At 44.6% G+C, this 22223-nt stretch overlaps 2 protein-coding genes across 15 annotated transcripts in view; one reads left to right on the top strand and one right to left on the bottom strand.

The window, feature by feature from the left end:
* Positions 1 to 4231, bottom strand: part of BBS9 (Bardet-Biedl syndrome 9) — a 444745-nt gene extending 440514 nt beyond the window's left edge. For 8 of the 12 annotated variants that reach the window (XR_005983467.1, XR_005983466.1, XM_041727738.1 and 5 more), the window contains exons 1-2: positions 3475 to 4231; positions 2936 to 3029 (exon numbers count right to left, since the gene is read on the bottom strand). The gene's annotated coding sequence lies outside the window, so the exon portion shown is untranslated. The remainder of the gene's footprint in view (positions 1 to 2935; positions 3030 to 3474) is intronic. The other 4 variants (XM_041727740.1, XM_041727745.1, XM_041727739.1 and 1 more) reach the window with 3 other exon arrangements.
* Positions 4232 to 6819: 2588 nt separating this feature from the next.
* The window catches only part of LOC121474724 (retinitis pigmentosa 9 protein), a 32605-nt gene continuing 17201 nt past the window's right edge, over positions 6820 to 22223 (top strand). For all 3 annotated transcript variants that reach the window (XR_005983496.1, XR_005983495.1, XM_041727804.1), the window contains exons 1-4: positions 6820 to 7012; positions 17873 to 17903; positions 19020 to 19149; positions 21943 to 22034. Coding sequence is in view for 1 of the 3 variants with exons in the window: in XM_041727804.1 (XP_041583738.1) it covers positions 6861 to 7012; positions 17873 to 17903; positions 19020 to 19149; positions 21943 to 22034 (405 nt within the window). In the remaining 2 variants the exon portion in view is untranslated. The remainder of the gene's footprint in view (positions 7013 to 17872; positions 17904 to 19019; positions 19150 to 21942; positions 22035 to 22223) is intronic.

The raw sequence follows: 22223 nt of genomic DNA, 5'->3' as shown, positions 1-22223 counted from the left end.
GCATTTTATTCCCTATTCATTCAATGTTGATTTCCAGGTCCTCAGTGATTTTTCTGCCTTTAAGTAAATGAAAAGCAAGAACCAAAAATCAGGTTTCCAATGGCTCTCATCTCCCTTTGCTAGACAGGAAAATAATAGTTAACAATTACTAATCATTTACTAAGTCCCAGGCAGTGTTCTAAGTGCTTTACAAGTACTCTATTTTAATCTTCAAAACAGAACTACAAAGTAAAATGTAGTTACTATTACTAAGGTATCCCTGAATACAGAGAGGTTCTTCTAGTCATCCTTCCATATTGTAGGACGAGGCCAATGAGGTCTGTATCTTAAATGAAAACTAAACCCAAATGGTTACAACTAGTAAGTAGTAGAAAAAGCATCTCAAACAAGGCTGTCTTCTCCAGAACCCTAAACAAGTGCAGCCACTCCACAGACTAAAAAGATATACTCCATGGATATTAACTAATCATTGCAAGTTCAAACTGCTTAGAAAGTATTTCATACACCTAAATAAATTTTTTTTAAGATTTTGTTTATTTGACAGAGAGCACCAGGCAGGGGGATAGAGGGAGAATCAGACTCCTTGTTGAGAAGGAAGCCTCACTTGGGGCTCATGACCTGAGCTGAAGGCAGACGCTTAGCCAACTGAGCCACCTAGGTGCCCCCACCTAATTAAATTTTTAAAGAATGACTAGAAAACAGTAATTTGAAGGTTTTAAAGGCTCATACCTATAACCACAAAAGGTTTTTCCTATGCCTCATTAGAATAATAAACAGAAGATAATCTCTTTATACCCTAAACTCCAGATATACTCTTCCACACCTGACACTTTTTTAGTACTTACTTATATACAGTCTTCCACATCAAAATTTACTCAGATTTAGTTTTCATTTAAGATATGGATGTTTTAACACCTCATTGGCCTCACCCTACAATGATGAAGGAGGACTAGAAGAACTGCTGTAACAAAAATAACCCCAAGAATCCTGCAGAAAGAATATGTGGGGGCGCCTGGGGGACTCAGTTGGTTAAGCGTCAGATCTTGACTTCAGCTCGTGATTTTAGGGTTGTAGAGATTGAGCCCCAAGTTTGGCTCCACATTGGGCATGGAGCCTGCTGAAGAATTCTCTCTCTCTCTCTCTCTCTCTCCCCTCCCTCCATTCCCCCCCACCCTTCTCTTTCCCTCTCTTAAAAAAAAAAGCAAAAAAGAGTATGTGGATTAGAAGGCAAGATCCTGGAATTAGAGGCTAAACTGCTAATGCTGTTGTCCATGTTTGCAGTTTTGCTTTTTCCAGGTCATGCTAATGCTGCCTCAAATTTTGGAAAGTAGGAATCAGTTCATCCACTGCAAGAAAAAAATGACAAGTATACGTAGAATTAGAAGAATGCTGCTTTTGAAGACAATATTATAAGAGATCTGTATTGAAATTTTCAATAAAAGACACAGAAAACAAAAGAGCACAAAAGAGGGAGTTAAACAGAAATGGTTCCCTTTTCCATTTCACACTTCAGCAGAGTGACTTTGGACAAGTCCCTCACCCTCTAATTTCCTAATTGTTCTGGAGGGTGAGAAGATAAAATGGCCTAACTCATGTATCTGCTTAAGCATAGGATGTACTCAGTAAATGCCAAATAAATGTCAGTAGTAACCTAGTTGTAGTAGTACTACTAGTAGTAATAGAAGTGGTGGTGATGGAATGTATGCTGAGCAAGACAAAGTTACAAAGGTCAATCTGAACCTCTGGACTGTATATTTATTTTTTTTAAAGGATTTTATTTATTCATGAAAGACACAGAGAGAAAGGCAGAGACGTAGGCAGAGGGAGAAGCAGGCTCCATGCAAGGTGCCCAATGTGGGACTTGATCCTGAAACCAAGGATCACACCCTGAGCCTGGGCAGGTGCTCAACCGCTGAGCCACCCAGGCGTCCCTGGACTGAATATTTAAATGGAACATTCAAAAAACTAACAGTAATCTTTCACTGAAATGTTAATTGGCAGGGATGTTTTATAATAACATCACATGTTTCAACAATTTTTTTAAGATTTTATTTATTTATTCATGAGAGATGCAGAGAGCAGAGACATAGGCAGAGGGAGAAGCAGGTTGCCTGCAGAGAGCCTGATGCGGGACTAGATCCCAGGACCCCAGGATCCTGACCTCAGTCAAAGCCAGATGCTCAACCACTGAGCCACCCAGGTGACCTGTTTCAATAATTTTTGAGAAATATTTTTTTAAGATTTATTTATTTATTCATGAGAGACACGCAGAGAGAGAGAGAGAGAGAGAGAGAGAGAGAGAGAAGACAGGCAGAGGGAGAAGCAGGCCCCCCGGAGACAGCCCAATGCGGGACTCAACCCGGGGACTCCAGGATCAGGCTCTGGGCCGAAAGCAGACGCTCAACCACTGAGCCACCCAGTTGTCCCAAGAAATATTTGAAAGTCTTTATTCTGAGGGAGGAGACTTGCTACATACATCAAAAGGTGTAAAACACCAGAAACTACTATATACTACTGATATTGGATTTTCTTCCCCTTCAGTGAATGTTTCCATCAAAAACTTGTAGCATAAATATCTGTGTGGTTGTAATTTAAGAGCAATTACACACAATTCCACAAAATGAAAAATTCCTTACACTAAATAACTTATAAATTATTTGCAAAATGAAAAGTTTTAATTCTTCTAAATAAGGATTCAGTCTATTAGCGCACACACACACACTCACAAATCGCAGCAATTATTCTCTTTATATATTTCTAACAAGTTAGAAAATCTATCCCGCTCTAAATGCTGTCTGGCTTTGGTTAAGATCTTCAAGTTGTAAAAAAAAAAAAAAAAAAAAAAAATCTTCAAGTTATGTATGTGTGCTATGTGGTTTCACATTTAAAGTAATGAGATGGGGGGGATAAAAAAAAAAAAAAAAAAAACACCTACGAATTTCTCCAGGAAACTGAAGTCAATTGCAGGACTTGACGAAGGAAAGGAGGCGCTGACAAAAATCAGCTCAGGTCATCTAAACTGCTGTGCTCTGCAATATAGAAAGAGAAGGAGAAGCAATAATCCTATTGCAAGAATTAGAGGGTATTAGTGCATGCATCCTACTGCAGTCATAGGCTGAGAACTGCTTTGGCCATTTGCTCACAGGACCTGTTGGAGTGTCAACGAGAGGAGGATGCTAGTGCACCACGTGACATTCCTGAATGGAATCTTTAAAAATTCTTATCAACCTTCCTCCAATATGCTCATAAGACTTCCCACACACTGTGCTCCTCGTTGCTTTTTGTTTCGTTTTATTTTTAATGCACACGTCCTCCCTAAGAAACCTGTCATCCAATATCCCCCTACCCCATGACACGGCATCAGAGGATCAATCTTGCCCACAAAACAAAACACAGAAGGGGCATCCACGCTCCCAATGTTTAATCCCAAACATCCCCTTACCTGACGCCGAATCAGGTGGGTCCTGAACCTACCTTTCCTCGAACTCTCCACAGATTTCCCTTGAAGAACTCCTTTCTGCCAGGGTGCCAGAGCTGCACCGACGAGAGCAAGAATGGAGGGTGCAGAGCAGAGCAAGCCCTCGCTTCACTACTCCCGGCGGCTCCCCTGCTCCAACTTGTTCCACGTCCCAGACGGAAAGCGCCTCAGCAGGGAGCACCACCGGCTCCACAGAGCTGGAGCGACACCCACAAGCAGTAAGCCTGCATCCCCTCCGTGTCAATCCCGGAGACACGCGGGGAACACGGCGTCAGTCCCTCAAGAGACCAGGCAGGCCAGAACCACGGTAAGTCCCGCTTCTCACAAAGAGGAGGAAACGCTGAGGAAGACAGTCAGTGGGGGAGAGCCGGCGAAGGACGGCAGCCGCGGAAGGGACACCTCCCCACTCCTGCCTAACTCCGAGCCGTCCTCGCCCTCCTCGCCCTGTTGTCATAGCACTTTACAACGAACGCCGCGGCGCAAGTCGGAGGGCGCAGCTCCGACGCCTTCTGGGGTTTGTAGTCCAGAGCGGCTGAGGTGAGGGGGCGGGGTGGAAGGCGGAAGACCTTTACCTGCTCGGGTCAGGCTGGAATCGGATTTCTACCGGAGGGAGCTGGAGGGAACCACTCCTTGGTCCTATTTTGGCGGAAAGGTCATTAAAACCATTCCCTTTCCGGTCCTTGGACAGCGCCTCAGACCTGGGATCGGAGGAAGACCAGCCTCCCGCCTCCGCTGCGGACGCAGAAGGCCACGCCCCCCCACGCCTTCCCGTCCCGCGTATCTGCGCGCGGGGGCGGGGCTACCCTCGGGGGCGGGGCTCGCGCAGGAGGGGCGGGGCTTCCCGCGGGGGCGGGGCTTGCGCGGGAGGAGCGGGGCGTCCGGGTTTTTCCGCGGTTTCTCCTCCCAGCCTCCTGGAGCAGTTACTTTTCCCCGCTCGGAGGCTTGTAAGAGGCTCAGTGTATGAACCAGGAGGCAGTGGCCCGGGGGGCCGCACTAGCGAGGGTCAGTCTTTGAGCCCTGGTGGCAAGAGGTGGTGCTTTCAAAACTTTCTTCTCATCTATGCTTTCAAAAGCCAAGCGGTGGGATGCCCGGGTGGCTCGGCGGTTGAGCGTCTGCCTTTGGCTCAGCGCGTGATCCTGGGGTCTCTGATCGAGTCCTGCATTGAGGTCCTTGCAGGGAGCCTGCTTCTCTCTCTGCCTGTGTCTCTGCTTCTCCCTTTCTGTGTCTCTCATGAATAAATAAATAAAATCTTAAAAAAAAAAAAAAGCCAAGGGGTGCCCCTAGAATAAAAGATTTTTCTAAATAATAGAATAAAATATTCTGTATGAAAAGAATTAAGTGAAAATTATCTTGGAGGTGCCTGCATGGCTCAATTGGTTAAGCCCCCAACTCTTGATCTCAGCTCAATTCTTGATCTCTGAGTCATGAATGAGTCCAAGTCCTGTATTAGGCTCCATGCCGGGCGTGGAAGCTACGAAAGAAAGAAAGGAAAGGAAGAAAGGATGTAAGAAAGAAAAGAAAAAATTATCTTGAACCTGCTAAGATATTTAATTTTAAAAAAGAAAATACATATTCCCATATTATGGGAAGCCAGGAAGCCACCCAGGGATCCCTATCAATGTTAATTTTAAAAACTAAATTTGGGGGCAGCCTGGGTTGCTCAGCAAGGTTAGTGCTGCCTTCGGTCCAGGGCGTGATCCTGGAGACCGGGGTGTCGAGTCCCATGCGGGGCTCCCTGCATGGAGTCTGCTTCTCCCCCTGCCTGTGTCTCTGCCTCTCTCTCTTTCTGTGTCTCTCATGAATAAATAAATAAAATCTTAACAACAACAAAAAAAAACTAACTTTGTGGGGCACCCGGGTGGCTCAGTTGGTTAGGCATCCCACTCTTAATCTCGACTCAGGTCAAGATCCCAAGGCCCTGGGATGGAGCCCCACATGAGCGGAAAGTCTGCTTCTGCCTCCTTCCCACTGCTCCCCACACTTGTGCACTCTTTCGCTTCCAAATAAAAATCTTAAAAAAAAAAAAAAACTAACTTTGCAAACAAACATTGTTTCTGACAGAGTTCTTAGTCACAGACAAAAGAAGCCACTCTAGCTGGTCAGAGTAGTTTCTAGGAAATCAGGTAGTTCATCAAACCTCTGGGAGACCCAGACAACCTCACAGCCAGAGTATTTACAGGACACACGAGTTCAGGTAACTTGCATCAGCCGCTAGATTGGTTTATGCACCGGTTCTTCCCTCAAAGGAAGAACCTGATTTCCAAGCTCTGGGACATATCAGTGTAATAACTATGTTTCTGTTCATAGCCTTTGTGTGCTCATTCATTTGGATTTTCTCTAATAAACATGAAGAAGCTCCTCGTGTATTTTAAGTATTAATTATAATGAACGCCACATTTGAGGGAATATTCCCTATGCTGTTACTTTTACTTCCTTTATGGTTTCCTCCATTATGTTAAAACAGTGATTACAACTTCACATATCAGATACATTTACAAAATGCACCTGGTTAAGCACTTTAGCAATTTGCAGCCTGGCTCCTCTACTCCTGCATCCTTGTGGCCAGGTTATTTAACTCTCTCCGCCTCCTTATCTATGAAAGAAGGGTAATACGAGTAATAAGAGCACTTGGTAAGTTTTTAAAGGCTAAATCCACTTAAGGACTTGGCTCCACGACCAGCGCATAAAAGCGCTCAGCGGAGGGAGCTTTCCGTCCAGCTCCCAAACCGTGTCCAGGTCCGCCGCAGACGAGGCGGTGACCGCGCGCTGGAAAACGAGAGAATCGGGGGCGCCCGGGTGGCCCAGCGGTTGAGCATCTGCCTTCAGCCCAGGGCGTGATCCTGGAGGCCTGGGATCGGGTCCCCCGCCTGGCTCCTGCATGGAGCCTGCTTCTCCCTCGGCCTGTCTCTCTGTTTGTGTCTCTCATGAGTAAATAAATAAAATCTTTTAAAAAGGAAATGAGAGAACGTCCCCGGGGAGCGTCGCCGCCGCCCAGGCCGGGTGCGGCCCAGCGCCCCGCAGCAGCCCCGCCCGCACAGCCGCCGCCGCGGGTCGCGGGCCTCCGGGGAGGGGGCGCGGCCGGGGCTCCCCGCAGCCTCCGCCTCCTCCACCTCCTCCTCCGCCGCCCGCGGCCGCCGCCAGGGGGCGCGCTCCGACCCCGGCCGGCCCGGCGGCGGGGCCCCGGCGCGGCGAGCGCGGACTCGGGGCGGCGGCGCGGGGCGGCCCGGCGGGGGGCGGGGGCCCGGAGGCCGCGGCGGGGCGGGCGGGAGGGGGCGCTGCGGGGCCGGCGGGGCGGGGCGCGGCGCGGCGCGGAGGAAGTGCCGTCTTGGCCGCCGCCACCGCCTCGGGCCGCCGCGGGGCCGCCTCCGCCACGCGGGCCGCGATGTCGGCCGGGCCCGGGCGCGACGACGCGGGGGCCGGGGGCGCGCGGCGGCCGCGGGAGACGGCGGAGCAGGAGCTGCAGCGGCGCCGGGAGCAGAAGCGGCGGCGGCACGACGCGCAGCAGCTGCAGCAGCTCAAGCACCTGGAGTCCTTGTGAGTCCGCGCCGCCCCGCGCTCCGCCAGGTGTGGGGGCGGGGAGGCCGGGGCGCCGGGTGCCCGGGTCCCCGCGGGCCGCGCCTCGGAGGGGCGGGGGGGAACGGGGGGGAGGGGCGCCGAGCGGCCTGGGGCTGCCCTCGCGGCCTGCGGAGGGCCCGAGCCCGCGGCAGGTGCAGTGAGCGCCGCCGCCCTGCGCCTTCCCGGGGCCCGGGTGGCGGGGCCGACGGTGGGGCCGACGGTGGGGCCGACGGTGAGGCCGACGGTGGGGCCGACGGTGGGGCCGACGGTGGGGCGGACGGTGAGGCCGACGGTGAGGCCGCTGAAGCCGCGTTCGCCTCCTCTGCGGCCAGGGCGGGGGGTGGGGGGGTGCAGGGGAGACCCCGCGGCCGTCGGGGCGTGCAGGGGCTGCAGCGAGGCCAGGGGCAGCTCCGCGGGCCGAGCCGGGACCCGGGCCTCCTGCGGACCGAGGGGCCCCGGTGGGGGCAGGGCGGGTGGGACGGGCCGCACCCCGGTGGGAGGCGGATTGCCGGCCTTCCAGGGCCCTTCTTTGGCGTCCCCGGGGTCCCGTTTCAGGCACTGGCACTACCTACGGGAAGGTGTAAGGGAACGTCCTTAGAGGGTTCAGACTCTGTCATTAACCCGGGAGCTTCGCCTGTTGAGCTGAATGTCACATCAGTAAGGCAGAGGTTGCGGGACAGGCGCTGCGTTGCTGGAACCCCCGGTCCTGGCCCCCCCAGGCACTCTGTGGCCAAGTCCTATGCGTCCTATGCAATGCAGGTGGTCAAATACCTTTCCCTAGCATAAGCCTGAGCTTCCCAGAGCCCGGCCTGACCCCTCAGTATCTTTAACTGTGGGGTACCAGGTAGTGGCTAACATTCTACATTTATTTTGTAGCTCACAGAGCACTCATAGACATCAGAAGGATTATAACCTCCTTTTGCAGATGCGGAAAGAAAGGCAGGTTCAGCAGTTAAGTAATCTGATCAAGGAGACATTGATCTGTAAACCAGCAAAACGAAAGAGGAAGCCAGGTGTCGCCTGATTCCCAGATCAGTTGGATTTTTCCATTTCAGGGATTTAAACTTTCTGGGCTGCTGACATATTTGGGTTGGCTAATTCAGAGGCATGTTTGCTTTTAAAAAAAATTTATTTTTTTAATTGTTTTTTGAAGATTTTATTTATTTATTCATGAGAGACACACAGAGAGAGAATGAGGAACAGACACAGGCAGAGGGAGAAGCAGGCTCCATGCAGGGAGCCCAATGCGGGACTCCATCCCAGGCCTCCAGGATCACACCCCAGGCTAAAGGCAGCGCCAAACTGCTGAGCCACCTGGGCTGCCCCAAATTTTTATTTTTAGAATAATATTTTAAACATCAAATGAGACTAAGAGGTTAATTTCAAGAACAAGTGGTTCAGGACGCCTAGGTGGTTCAGGGGTTTGGCGCCTGCCCTCTGCCCAGGGCCTGATCCTGGGGTCCCGGGATCCAGTCCCACATCAGGCTCCCTGCATGGAGCCTGCTTCTCCCTCTGCCTGTGTCTCTGCCTATCTCTCTATATCTCTCATGAATAAATAAAATCCTTAAAAAAAAAAAAAAAAAAAAACAAGTGGTCCATATATCCCTGTTCCGTAGTCACCTGCACACTCCCTGCAACTCTCTCCAACCAAGGTTTCAGTAAGTAAATAGTTTTTTTCTTCTGGGACTTAACTACTCACTTGTAAATTATATGCTTATACTACTTTTTTTAGATTGAACAACAGACACTACCTATAAACCTCATGTCACATAAATAAGGGTTTCGTTCTCTTTCTCTACCCGTTTGCCTCCATCCTTCCAGTATAGCTCTATGATAATTTTTGTTAAGTCAGTCATTGGTATTAGCATTATAATAACTATCCAACATTGCTCACTTTGGAGCAAAATGGTGTTTTGTGATTTTTTTTTTTTTTTTTTTTTTTTTTTTGCTTTCTAGCACGATTTTTGTTTTTAACTGGTTAATAAGAGCCTCAATCTTTTTCATTTGCTTAATTTCCTATACCTGCTGCTAACTTTATTCAAAAGGCCCTAAAAGCCAACAGTATTTTTTTCAAAATGTTCCTATATATCAGGCAGTCTATCAGTTTGTTTTTAAAACCGAGAATTTTCCTTCTCTTCTCCAGTACCCTGTGGTTACTTTCTAAACCTGGTGTACAACTGCCTTTGTCACTTTCCTGTCTTGGAGCCCATTTCTGGACCCTATGTCTTCCTCTTTTTCTCTTTACCTCATTTTGTTGAAGTGTATTATGTAACTTCCTATAAAAAGTGCATTGGGGTGAATTTGTTGAGTCTTTACATACCTGAAAATGTCTTTATCCTATCCTCAAATATGATAGGTAGGTGGTCTAGGTATAGAATTCTAGGCTAGAAATTATTTTCACTTGATTTCAGAGGTGGTAGGCTACTATTTCCTAGCTTCCAGTATTGCCAAGAAATCTGGTGCCACTCTAATTCCCTTTCTTTTTTAAGGAACTTGCCCTACCTTCCCTCTTTTGCAAGGCTTAAAGAATTCTTTTTATCTAGTATTTTGCAGTTTCTTTTTTTTTTTTTTTTTTAAGATTTATTTATTTTAGGGAGAGAGAGCATGCATGGAGGGAAGGAGGACAGAGGGAGAGACTCCTCAAACAACTCCCTGCTGAGTGGGGAATCTGATGCAGGGCTCCATCTCACAACTCTGAGATCATGACCTGAGCTAAAATCAAGAGTTGGGCAATTAACCAACAGAGCCACCCAGACACCCCTTCCAGTTTCATGATGTGAAGTGTTTCTCACCAGATTTCAGACTTTTTAAATATTTTCTTGATACTTTGTGTGTATTTAATATTCATACATGATCTATGTTTTAATTTCCTTCCCTCCCTTTTGTTTTTTCTTAATTCTTAGACTTTTGTGATCCTCTTTTCATTCTACTTCTATAAGATTTACCTTCTAGTCCTTCCACCATTGCACTTTTAAGTTTCAGTTTTTAATTTTGAAAAGCTTCTTATTCCGAGAATTCTTTTTTTCCTAGCATCTGTTTTTTCCTCAATAACAAATCTGTCATCTTTAAGGATACTATTTTTTTTCTTTTTTTGTTTGCTGTTTCTTCTCTGCCTTTTCTTATGGTTTCTTTCACTTAAAGGTTTTTTCCTAATGTGCAGGGATCCTTGGATCTCCCCCATTAAGAGTGAGGCATTATAAAGCTTTATGAAGGGGCAGCCCAGGTGGCCCAGTGGTTTAGCGCCTGCCTTCGGCCCTGGGCGTGATCCTGGAGACCCGGGATCGAGTCCCATGTCGGGCTTCCTGCATGGAGCCTGCGTCTCCCTCTGCCCATGTCTCTGCCTCTCTCTCTCTCTCTGTCTCTCATGAATACATAAATAAAATCTTTTGAAAATAAATAAATAAAACTTTTTGAAGGGAGCAGTTGAGAGAGAGAGAGAGAATGCAGAGGTGCTGGTTCATTGACTGGTAAATTTCAATTGTAGGGATATCAGACTACAATGAAAAGGAAAGCAAATAACTAAGTTGACCAGCCAGCAATGTAAAATGGGAAGCCACATAGTGATTTTTCACAAATTGAATTCAAATTCTTTTTTCCCCCTGGTTGCCCTTATTAGGTCCCTTTGCACTCCCCTGGCCAGTTTCTTACACTTTACCTTACCTTTTCTTACCCTATGACCATACCTGCCAGAACCCTACAGGCATCTGAGTCTTCCACCCTGTGCTTTAACCCGTGCTCCAACTCTATTCAAGTGCCCCTTGTCTGCTGGACATAACTAAATGGAGATTCTGTATATATGTGGCAGTTTATCTCTGCCTTCCACCGCATAGGAGCAAGCTGCGGGAACAACTGGATTTGAGTATGCTTACACAAGGACTCTTCCAAAAGAAATCCTATGCCAGCACTCAAAAATACAAGAGTATTTTTAAGTAGTTGGCAAATTAAAGATTTCTTTCCCCGTACTCTGTTGGAAAGATAGTTTTTCCTCTGTTATCTAAATATAGTCTTCTTACTGCTCAGAGAAACTTATTACAGTCTGAATGATTTAGTAGCAAGGCTTCACAGATGGCACAAAATAATGGACCTCCACCAAGTTTTTTTTTAATATTAATAACTACAAAGAGTGTACACTTCTCAACTGTCACAGTGAAGAAGCCAACTACACAAACACACTCCCATTCTGGATCTGGTTGTTTTGTTTACGTAGTCTCTACACCTAGTGTGGGGCTTGAACTCACAACCCTGAGACCGAGAGTCGACTACACACTCTACCGACTGAGCCAGCCAGGCGCACCCCAGATCTATTTTTTTTTCAGATCTATTATTTTTAATAGTTAAATTATTACTTTAGACCTTGAGAAATAACCTTTTTTTAACATGTTATAGAAATAAAGAATTATTAAGCCCTAGGAAAAAAACATCAACTATGTTCCTTTAAATGTGGAGAAACAGTTGTAAAATGGACTTTTTAGGGAGTTCCATTGCTAATAATAACAGGTTTCAAAATATATAGTCAGTTCCATCACACTCCTTTTCCACTTAGGCAAAAACATTTACATCATTTCCTTTAGAGAGACTCTGGATTAATGATGAGAGTGGAGAAGCCTCCATCACAATCCTTATTTGGAAGCATCCAGAGATGAAGCCAAAGGGACATTTTCTTTGCTGTAACTATTCATGGCATTTCTCATCCTTCATCTACTACAAAGGAAAAAACACTCCTGTTTTCCTTTTCTATACTCATACTACATACTACACTCACAGCACTGTTCTAACTGTGTAGTTTTCCAGCATCACCAAGAAATTTTCTGTTCCCAGAGGACACCAAGTAAGTGTCTTACAGATTTAATTCTGATGTTGTCTACCTGGAGTCAGCGTCAGAACCTATAGGTTAAGGGCTCAGTCTCAGAAGACCTCCCCTCTCCACACACTTTAAATGTCAATTACAAGTCCAGCTTGCTAGTAACCCATTGTCTGTAAAGCACAGGGTCCCTCAGTACCCTCCCCTGGAGCAGCTCATAGAACTTAGGAAAACATTTTATGTCATTACTGATTTATTATAAATTGTTATATAACTCAGGAGCATCCAGGTGGAGCAGATACATAGTGTAAGGCATGTGGGAAGGGGCATGGAGCTTCCATGTCCTCACCAGATACATCACGTCACACCTTTACATGTTTTACCTTCAAGCTCTCTGAACTCCATTTTGGGTTTTTTGTTGCTGTTGTTGTTTTTAAGAGCTTATTTATTTAATAGAGAGACAGTGAAAGAGAACACAAGCAGGAAGGAGAAGCAAGCTGAGCAAGGAGCCCAAAGTGGGGCTCCATCCCCTTATGAACTGAGCGAAAGCAGATGCTTAACTGACTGAGCCACCCAGGCACCCCTGGGCTTTTTTTTTTATAGAGGCTTTATCACATAGGCATAATTGATTAATCAATGGCCATTGGTGATTAATTCAATCTCCCTGGAGGTAAGACTGAAAGTTCCAACCCTCTAATCATAGAACTGGTTCCCCTGGCAACCAGTCCTCATCTTTAGGAGCTTTGCAAAAGTGACCTCATTTAATAAACAGTTTGGCTGAAAGGCCCTTGTTATGAATAGCAAACTTTTACCTTTATAGCTCTGGACCTACTTTGAGAACTGGGAACAAAACTAAACAGTATAAGAAAAGATGCTTCCTTTATATAGGAAATTACAAGGTTTTAGGAGCTGGGTGCCAGAACAGTGGATGAAGACCAAATACATATTTATTATAATCGTACCCACCATCAATATCACACCCACCAAAGTTGTTTTCTTTCACATCTTAAGAGAAAGCTCAAAGGAAAAGCATTTCACTTTTCCCTTGGTCAATTCTCCCTAACTTCTATAACCTCAAATATATAATCTATTCTGAAGAGTCTTTAAAGTTGATCCAGAAGAAGAGGGTCAGAATGAAGAAAACATAAAACCATTAAGTGATTCTATACTTTACAGCCATTCTGAAATATTAAAATGAGTCCTTTCCTGGAGGCTTACAAGGTTAAGACCTAGATCTGAGCTATAGAATGTATATGTATTACTCTTTATAGAAGAGATACAAATCCCTTTAAGAGTTTGAGATGCTCTTTGAGTACACAGACACCCAGCCTCAGAATTTGCTTCTTGTCTCTCAGGCTTCTAGGTCTCTCTCAGTTTGGTCCCTGGCCAGAAATAATGAGGACCTGGCCAGTCTGGTGATTGGTTGCCACAGAGCACAGACAGGAAGTTTTCTGCTGTACAAAACGATTCCTGGTCTTCAAACCAGAGGATGGAGGCTTATCCTTGCTAAAATCTGTGATTAAAGACCCTATAGCTCTGTTTCCCATTAACTTGATGAATGTCAGACCCAGGCTTAGATGTTGATTCCTAGCTTAACATTTCCCCTCACAAACTCCTTAGAATTATCTGCCTCCACATGGCTGTTCCCAGCATCAACAACCAAACGTGTATGCATTTAATATTGCACACAACCCAACCCCTGCCTCAGAGAGGGCATGATGTCATTGTCCTTGTTACTACCTCCCCCAGCCTCATGGTATTTTGCTTTGGGTTGGGGAAAGTATTGTCAAAATGCAGGGTAGTATGGTATATAAATTTTATCACAGTGAATAAAAAGTGGGTAATGAGCAATGTGGTAGAAATTATTTTAGGGAAAACTGGGTTTACCACAGTATCTGTGCCCAAATCAAATCATACTCAAGCTCTGAATTTCAAGTGTTCCCGTAGTCTTCTGTTTTCCAGGGACAAACATGGTGCTAGAATAATTGCTGTATTCAGCTAAACATGCACTGACAGTCATGTACAGGTGAGCATGTGAACTCTGGGCTTTGTGCCCTTGTACAATGTATTTAACCCATGAACAGTTATTAATACAGGAAATGCGTTGCTGACTTAGAACAGTAGTTGCAGTTTGGTGAAAGAACTCTAGATGTCACGAGGTCTGGGTGATTGTCCCAAATCAGCCGCTTAATTGGTAGCCTCCAGTTGTTGGAATCAGTGAAGGAAAATGTTGGAACTGATGTTGGGGGAAGAAAAGATTGAGGGTCAGAGTCCCTGGCCTGCCCTTCCTTATTCTGAGATTTTTAACATGATAGTTTATAATAAGGCATATTTTATGAGCCTCACAGGAGAATGGATGCACTTGGCTAAATGCTGATGTATCACCTACACAGGGGAAGAGGCAGTGATCCCTGAAGCCAGATACGGAAAAGGAGTCCCTGAGTCCTGTGGTCTAGAAAGGCAGTAAGCTCAGCTGGGGATGATGTCTGTGGGAAGTCCACTGCCAGGTCTCTGCCCACCTCCACTTAGGAGCAACTGGCAAATCCCTGTAAGACTGCAGACCTATAAAAAAAGATGTGAAGACTGTCTTAGGATGGCCAAGCTTCTCTGCTGGTCCACATCTTGGCCTTTATGATGCTAGTGCTTCAGTCCTGGGCTGCCTCGTGAGGCTGCTGAGAGCAGTGACTTGGTTTCAACAGAAGGAGCAGAAGCCAACATTGTGAAGTGCCTTTCCAGAGATGAAAGGGATGTTTGCTGTGACATAGTGACCAATGAGGAAATTGAGGCTCTCAGGATTAAATAACTTGTCCAAAGTACACAGGCAGTGAGAATGAATCAGAATTCAAACCAAAAGAATTTTTTACCTGTGTTAAAGAACAAAAATTCAACCTAGTAAATTTGAAGATCTACTTGGTTTTATTAATTGATTCATGAATCCAGCAGCATCCCATCTAGCAAGTAGAGAGATGCTCCAAACTGTACAAAACGGAAGATTTCTAGGAGGGTGGTGAATGAAGTTACCAGCAAAAGAAAAAAAATTGTTCCAGGCAAAGTCACCTTCTCTTGGGTGAGAGAGCAGGGAGTCTTATCGTGCAGATTACCTCATCTTTGGTGGATAGAGAGAGACCATGTGACAGATCAGTTTATTGGTACTAATCAGAATATTCCTGCTGACAGTTAAGAATACATTTGTGGGGGAGGTTAAAACTGTAATTAGGGCATATATTAGGGCCCAGTTGGATGACATGGACTAAGTGGCTCCATTTTGGGACCCTGGTTTTCTTGTTAACCAGAGCCCTGAGCCCATTCATTTAGAACTGGAAAATGTTACAAGCTGGAAATGTGGGAGTTCTCTACTCCAAAAAACCAAAACCTCTTTATCAAGGCAGTTGCACTGTTTATAAAGAGAGTCAATAAAAATAATATGATTTAGTAATGGATTTGATGTCCTTTATTCAAGGGAAATAAGTCCGTGGATTGGAGGAGTACAATGCCTTGCTCTTCCCAGGGATTTTGGACAAAAGGGAATTTTCTATGCCCTTGGTTTTTCTTCTGATACTTAGCACTATGCCTGACATAATGGTTGAGTGAATTCTTGTGCAACAAATAAGTTTTCAAGTTGAACCTTCATATCGCCTGAGAATTAAGTTCAGTTTCCCCTATTATACTTGTTCTTTTTTGTTAGGAAGAAAATGACAAGCTGGATAGAGCTAGAGTGGAGATTTAATTCTTGAAAAAAACTACAGAAATAACTGAAACTTCAAAACGAAAATGCAGCCTATGAGCTGTTAGTAGCATATTTTGGGGCCGTTTTTCTTTCTTAATCTCTCATTACTTTTGGTTTTGCTTTCAGAGGGAAATTAACCTGTGCTTCTACTAACATAGGTACCAAGAAAATGCCATCAATTTCACTTTTCTTTTGTAATGAAAAAACATGAGGTGAATATTTGCATATAAATAAATATGAGTGAAAAATAAAGGTCCCTCCCTCAGGTTTCCTTCCAGAGGTATTCCATTCATTTCGAGACACCTCTATGCTTATACCTCTGTACTTTTAGTCTCCTTCTCCGCATACACACAAATGAAAGCACACCAAATACACTGTTCTTTACCCTATGGCTTTTTTTATTATTATTATCTTAAACTATTTGGGATATTGCCCTACATTCTTTTTGGGATAATCTATATTTATGTGACTTAGATAAATGATCTACCATTTTAACATTTATTAGTGTTTTTCTGGTGTTAAAAGACATTTTATGATACAGAATTCAGAAAATTAATCATCTCTGAACTCACCACCTGTCTGCAGCAATTTTGGGATTCCCACACTTACAAGCTTTTGGAGTCAAAACACCATTTTGAACCAGCCTCATTGCCCAGATACCCTCTCCCAGGAAAATGTTCTTTATAGAGGCATTGAGAAGACCTAAGATGTTCACTTGTCCTGCTTGATTTTTCAGTTTCTTCTTTTTTGCAGAGGAAGGGGGATGGTGTCCAATGTGTTTGATACCCACGTTACATGATCTCACTGGGGTCCTGGGATCAAGTCCCATATCAGGCTCCCCACAGGGAGCCTACTTCTCCTTCTGCCTATGTCTGTGCCTTTCTGTCTCTAATGAATAAATAAATAAAATCTTTTTAAAAAAATAACATGATTACACCTAATAGTAATAGTGTTATATGTTAGTTGTATCTCAACTTAAAAAATAATAATTTTTTATTATTATAAAAAATACGGGGATCCCTGGGTGGCGCAGCGGTTTGGCGCCTGCCTTTGGCCCAGGGCGCGATCCTGGAGACCCGGGATCGAATCCCACATCAGGCTCCCGGTGCATGGAGCCTGCTTCTCCCTCTGCCTGTATCTCTGCCTCTCTCTCTCTCTGTGTGTGTGTGACTATCATAAATAATAAAAAAATAAATAAATAAAAAAATAATAAGCCCGGGTGGCTCAGCAGTTTAGCGCTGCCTTCAGCCCAGGGCATGATCCTGGAGACCCGGGATCGAGTCCCATGTCAGGCTCCCTGCATGGAGCCTGCTTCTCCCTCTGCCTGTGTCTCTGCCTCTCTCTCTCTCTCTCTGTATCTCTCATGAATAAATAAATAAAATCTTTAAAAATAATAATTTTTAAAACATACATGAGCATTTGGAACTAATTTTCCAGATTTGGAAACCAGAAGCCTTTGGGGGGCAGTTCCAGCAGAGTGATAGGAAGTGAAAATGAATGGGGAGCATAGGGATGATGTGTATGTTCCCGTAGGAGCCTTGGGGGTCTGAGAGCTCAAAAGGAAAGTACATTCCCACCCATCATACATCTGCTTCCTCTAGCCGTGTTCTTTACTGACGCTGCCTGTGGTCCAGGCACCGTGCAGGGGTCCTGGACCCCGAGTCCAGCAAGGTCCAAAGTACACAGGGCTGTCAGAGAGCCGAGGGGCAGACAGCTGGCTCATTCTGCAGGCAGGGTGGGTGGGTAGGCAGGATTTGAACTGGGAGCTGCGGGGAAATGGGAGAGGAAGCCTCTAAGACAGATCACCTTCACCTCCTTCCCCTGCAACAGGCCCTTCCCTCCAGCTTTGCTCCTGCCCCTCTGTGCTGCCCCCAACCAAGTCAGTACAGTTTTCTCCACCTGCCACCACCCCACCCCCATGAGCCTCTTCAATGTTGAGTAAGTAGAAGGTGTATCAGGTAAACAACCTGACAACTATGACAGTTGGAACCATGATCAGCTCATAGGTTTTCTTCCCTCTCATTTCCCCTGCAATCTCTTGGCTTTCTCTTCAAAAATAAAATCACCGTGCTCAGGCACCTGGTTATTACTTCAGGGAATTTCAATTCTAGATCGCCACAGGATGTGGTGCAGCATCAGGTTATTTATAGGTGATCCCCGACTGCTGGGCATATTTTATCAACTGCTTTAGATATAATGTAGTTTTAAAGTTTTACTAAAAGTATCCTTTTTGTTTTGGCCTGCAGTTGCTTTTTGCTCACTAAAACTTATGTTCTTGTTAATGTTTTTAATGACGTCTTTTCTTTTCTAGCTATGAAAAACCTCCTCCTGGGCTTATCAAGGTCAGTGTGAAGTTTGTGCCTTTGGTTATTCTCTTAGACGAATTTGACTCGGTGCTCAGACTCAGTAACTTGTTACGAACACCTGTTGCATAAGGTTTGAACATCCTTTTATGATAACGCCGCTCCACCCTGCGGATTCCAGTCGGTTCATACACTTTGGGCTGGTCAAGACTGTGCCTTTGTAGAAGCTCAGCCCTGTGTCTGTCCCTAAGAACTGGGGCCCGCACATTCCTCAGTGATCAGTCCCCTTCTCCCTCCCTCCCTCCCTCCCTCCCTCTCTTGCTGTGGCTGCATCTTCTCATAGTTGTGCTCCTCCTCTGACTCGCTGCTGGCTTCCCGAGTGTCATCAGCTCAGAACAGTAGTCTCTAAGGGGACTGGAAGGTCCCCTGGTCCAGTCCCTGGTGCAGGGCACCCCCCTGTCTCCCAGCAGCACCTGGCCCCAGGGTCCAGTCTCTCTGCGGGAGGAAGACCTAAAGGGCTCAGTAGAGGCCAGGACAGCCTTCTCCTTGCTCATGTTCACAGAAAAGAAAAGACTGTTAGAAAAACCTTCTTTTGTATAAATTTAATATTCATAGGAACTGCAGACAATCAGTAGCTAAAAAAAATAACACCATAATTGTGTAACGAAGTTATTTGGTGGTGAAAGCACATTTCATAAATACAGCACGTATGAGATTGTACACATGACTGTGGTCTCCAAGGGATAATAATCTTTTTAAATTTAACATGTTATTCTCATCATTGCAGGAAATCTTGTTTAATCCTATACTTTGCCTCATTACACAAGGCTTTTAAGTTAACAGAAAAGTTTGTGGTCAATCTAATTTTTGTGATCTAGAATCAGGATTTGGAGCTCACAGATCATTCCTATGTGAACAATACTAGTAATATTTCTCTAAGAATAGCTCTGTCATGTTCCTGATATAGTTCTTCTGGTACATTTATTTCTCGTTTTTCTGTCAGGTATAATTTATCTTTCTTGTATTTGAGAGGGTAACTTAGGATGACATGGGTGTGTCCAGCCCCTGAGAAAGCCAGAAGCAGGTTCAGAAGCAGGTGGGAGAGAATTTCTGTGCTTTTTTGCCAAGTTGTGTACACGCTGTTTCCTTTTTTAGGAAGATGAGACGAAGCCAGAAGACTGTATACCAGATGTACCAGGCAATGAACATGCCAGGGAATTTCTGGCTCACGCTCCAACGAAAGGACTTTGGATGCCACTGGGGAAAGAAGTCAAAGTTATGCAGTGTGAGCATGGGAGAGTTTCAAGTAACACTCCTCAATACACACAAGTTATACAGAGCGTGTTTACTTCTTTTTTTCTTTTTTTTTAATTTGTTCTCAGTGCAGCCCTGTTAAGTCAAAGTATGATCCCTGTTTTACAGTTCAGGAAGCTGACCTGCATGTATTAGTAAGTGGTCCGAGGTAAGAGGTAGAGCTGAGCTTTGATTCCAGGGCTTCTGACTCCAAGGGCAGTGGTCTTCCACAGAAACATAGCTACCTTTGGAGTTCACTCTTCGGTTATATTCCAGTAACAAAAAGGATATTCCCTTGTGTAAATGCCACGAGGGACAAGAGATGTATTGGAGGGCAGGTCTCTTTGGGTCTTGCATCATTTGCCCCCCACCAGTGGTGTTAAGGTTCCATCCATGTAACCTGAGAGGAGCTGTGGGCCCCAGAGAGTGGGTCCGGAACAGTATGCTCTACATGCACACCCCCACCCCACCAGGGCTGCACTTTTCGTCCAGCATAAGATGGTATTTGAGAAAGGCTACTGCTGCCTTTTAAAGACATTTGTATAGGGCAGCTGAGATGGCTCAGCAGTTTAGCGCCTGCCCAGAGCGTGATCCTGGAGATCTGGGATTGAGTCCCACATTAGGCTCCTTGCATGGAGAGCCTCTGCCTATGTCTCTGCCTCTCTCTGTATCTCATGAATAAATAAATAAAACCTTTAAAAAAATAAAATAAATAAAGACATTTGTAGAAAGATCCTTCATGCACATAATTAAAATAGTAGTTCCCTCATTCGCCTCATACTAAAGGTAACCATGTAAACTTCTTTTAAGAACATTATTTTGGAGGCACCTGGCTGGCTCAGGCAAAGGAGCATGTGACTCTTGATCTCAGGGTCATGAGTTCCAGCCCCACATGGGGAATAGAGATTACTTAAAAAAATAGAATATTTTAAAGTTATCTCCATGTATCTAAATAACGGCGTTGTATTCCTGGCTCTTTATTTTTCAGATTTCTTCACTATATGTTGACTTCTTACTCTAGAAGATTTCCAGCTCTTTTTTTCTACCTCCACCCCACTTCATACATACTCTGCCTATCTCCCAGTTTCCCAATCTGTTATAATTTAGTTAAATCTTTTGTGTATATTTAATTATGATTATTTTCAGAAATGAATCATGTACTAAACCAATTACATTTCCTTTCATGCAGCCTGCATAATGTTTTGTTTTCCCTGCAGTTCATAGTTGCCTTTTTTGTGTTCTTTTTGCTTTTTTCTGTGTACTGATTACTAATTCAACTGCTTCAGACACTTGAGGTATTCTGTTAGTTTTTTCCTCCTGCAGAGAGTTGTTCACCCTGCTATCTACAGGGACCTTCCTTCACCATCACTCTCTGGTTTCCCTTAACCTCCCTCTTGTGTGTGATCTCCTAGTTGCCGTATCTTGGGTCTTCTTTCTTGTTGCCTTCTCTTGGTGTGGTAGAGGACATTCTCTAGTAGCCGAGAAATGGGTTATCGGAGAGAAAATTCTCAAGACTGTATTTTTCTGGAAACATCTCTATTTAATATTTTAGTTTGCTATTTAGAATTCTTTGTTAAAAACAAGCTTCCTTCAGAATTTTGAAGGCACTGCTCCATTGCCTTCTCATTGACAAGTCTGAGGCAATTAAGATTCCAGATGCCTTGATGTAACCTGCTTTGTTGTTGTCTTTTGTTTTTTATTCCTCTGTCCAAGAGTTTAGGAGATCATCTCCCTGTTCCCAATATCCTGAAATCCCACAAATTGTTTCCTTTTTTTTTTTTTAAGATATTATTTATTTATTCATGAGAGAAACAGAGAGAGAGAGGCAAAGACACAGGCAGAGGCAGAAGCAGGCTCCAGGCAGGGAGCCCGACGCAGGACTCGATCCTGGGTCCCCAGGATCAGGCCCTGGGCTGAAGGTGGCGCTAAACCGCTGAGCTACCCGGGATGCCCTCACCAATTGTTTCATTGATTATTTCCTCTCCTCTGTTTGCAATTCTTTTATTGGGGCCATGGACTTCTTAGATCGGTTTTCTAATTTCTGTTCTTTTCTCTCCTGTTTTTGTTTTCTGCTCTCTAGAATATCTCATCAACATAGGTACCAATCCTCCAATTAAGTTTTTTATTTCAGTTCCAGAAGCTCTTTTTTCTTCTATGATTCTTTTATTCTGTTCTTATTCTGTCATTGCAATATGTTCCCTAAGGATGTTTTTCTTCTAATATCTTTTTATTTCTTCAAAGTTGGTGTTTCCTATTTATTTTTTCACCTTTTTCATTTGTGAAGAGGCTTTCAGGTGACTAAACAATAGAAATTTATTGTCTTACCATTCTGGAGGCTGTCAGTGTGAAATCAGGGTGTGAGCAGGGTTGGCTCCTTCTGAGGGCTGTGAGGGAAAAAAATCTGTCTCAGGCCCCTCCAAAGATCCTATCTCACAATGAGGTCACATCCTGAAGTACAAAGGGTTAGGACATTCAGCATAATGGAAGTCCAGGATAGAGGGGGCAACAGTACAAAAAAAAAATCAGATTTTAATTTTTGCACAGGATTGCTTAGTAACTACTTGGCTCATTTCTAAAACCCAAGATTAAAGGATGCTTATGAAAGCAATTGATTTTTCTCTATTTTCTGGTGTAAATATGTAAGCATGGCTCATCCACTAATTGCATTTGCTTTGGAAATTGGAATCAAATGAAGAATATCTTTAGTATGATCTATTGATACTTTATCTTGATTAAGTAAAACTTCATTATCTTACAGATATATATCCCTTTTCTTTGTTTTTAGGTTGGCGTTGTAAACGGTATGGTCACCGAACAGGCGACAAAGAATGCCCTTTCTTTATCAAAGGCAACCAGAAGTTAGAACAGTTCAGAGTTGTAAGTAAAACCCAGGGTTCAATTTGTATTTGCCGGAGATGGTGAATGTCAGTGACTCAGGCAGTGACCAGTGAACTGGAGGTTAACATGAACTACATTTCCAGGGCTTTCTGGCCAAAGTATTTGTGTTAATGACATCTCTGTTAAACTGAATTTGTATGACAGATTAGCTCATGAGCAAAAAACTAA

This window comes from Vulpes lagopus, chromosome 13 (assembly GCF_018345385.1).
Source record: "Vulpes lagopus strain Blue_001 chromosome 13, ASM1834538v1, whole genome shotgun sequence".
Lineage (NCBI taxonomy): Eukaryota > Metazoa > Chordata > Mammalia > Carnivora > Canidae > Vulpes > Vulpes lagopus.
Note: the sequence above shows the minus strand (reverse complement) of the source record. Positions and strands in the feature narration are given on the sequence as shown.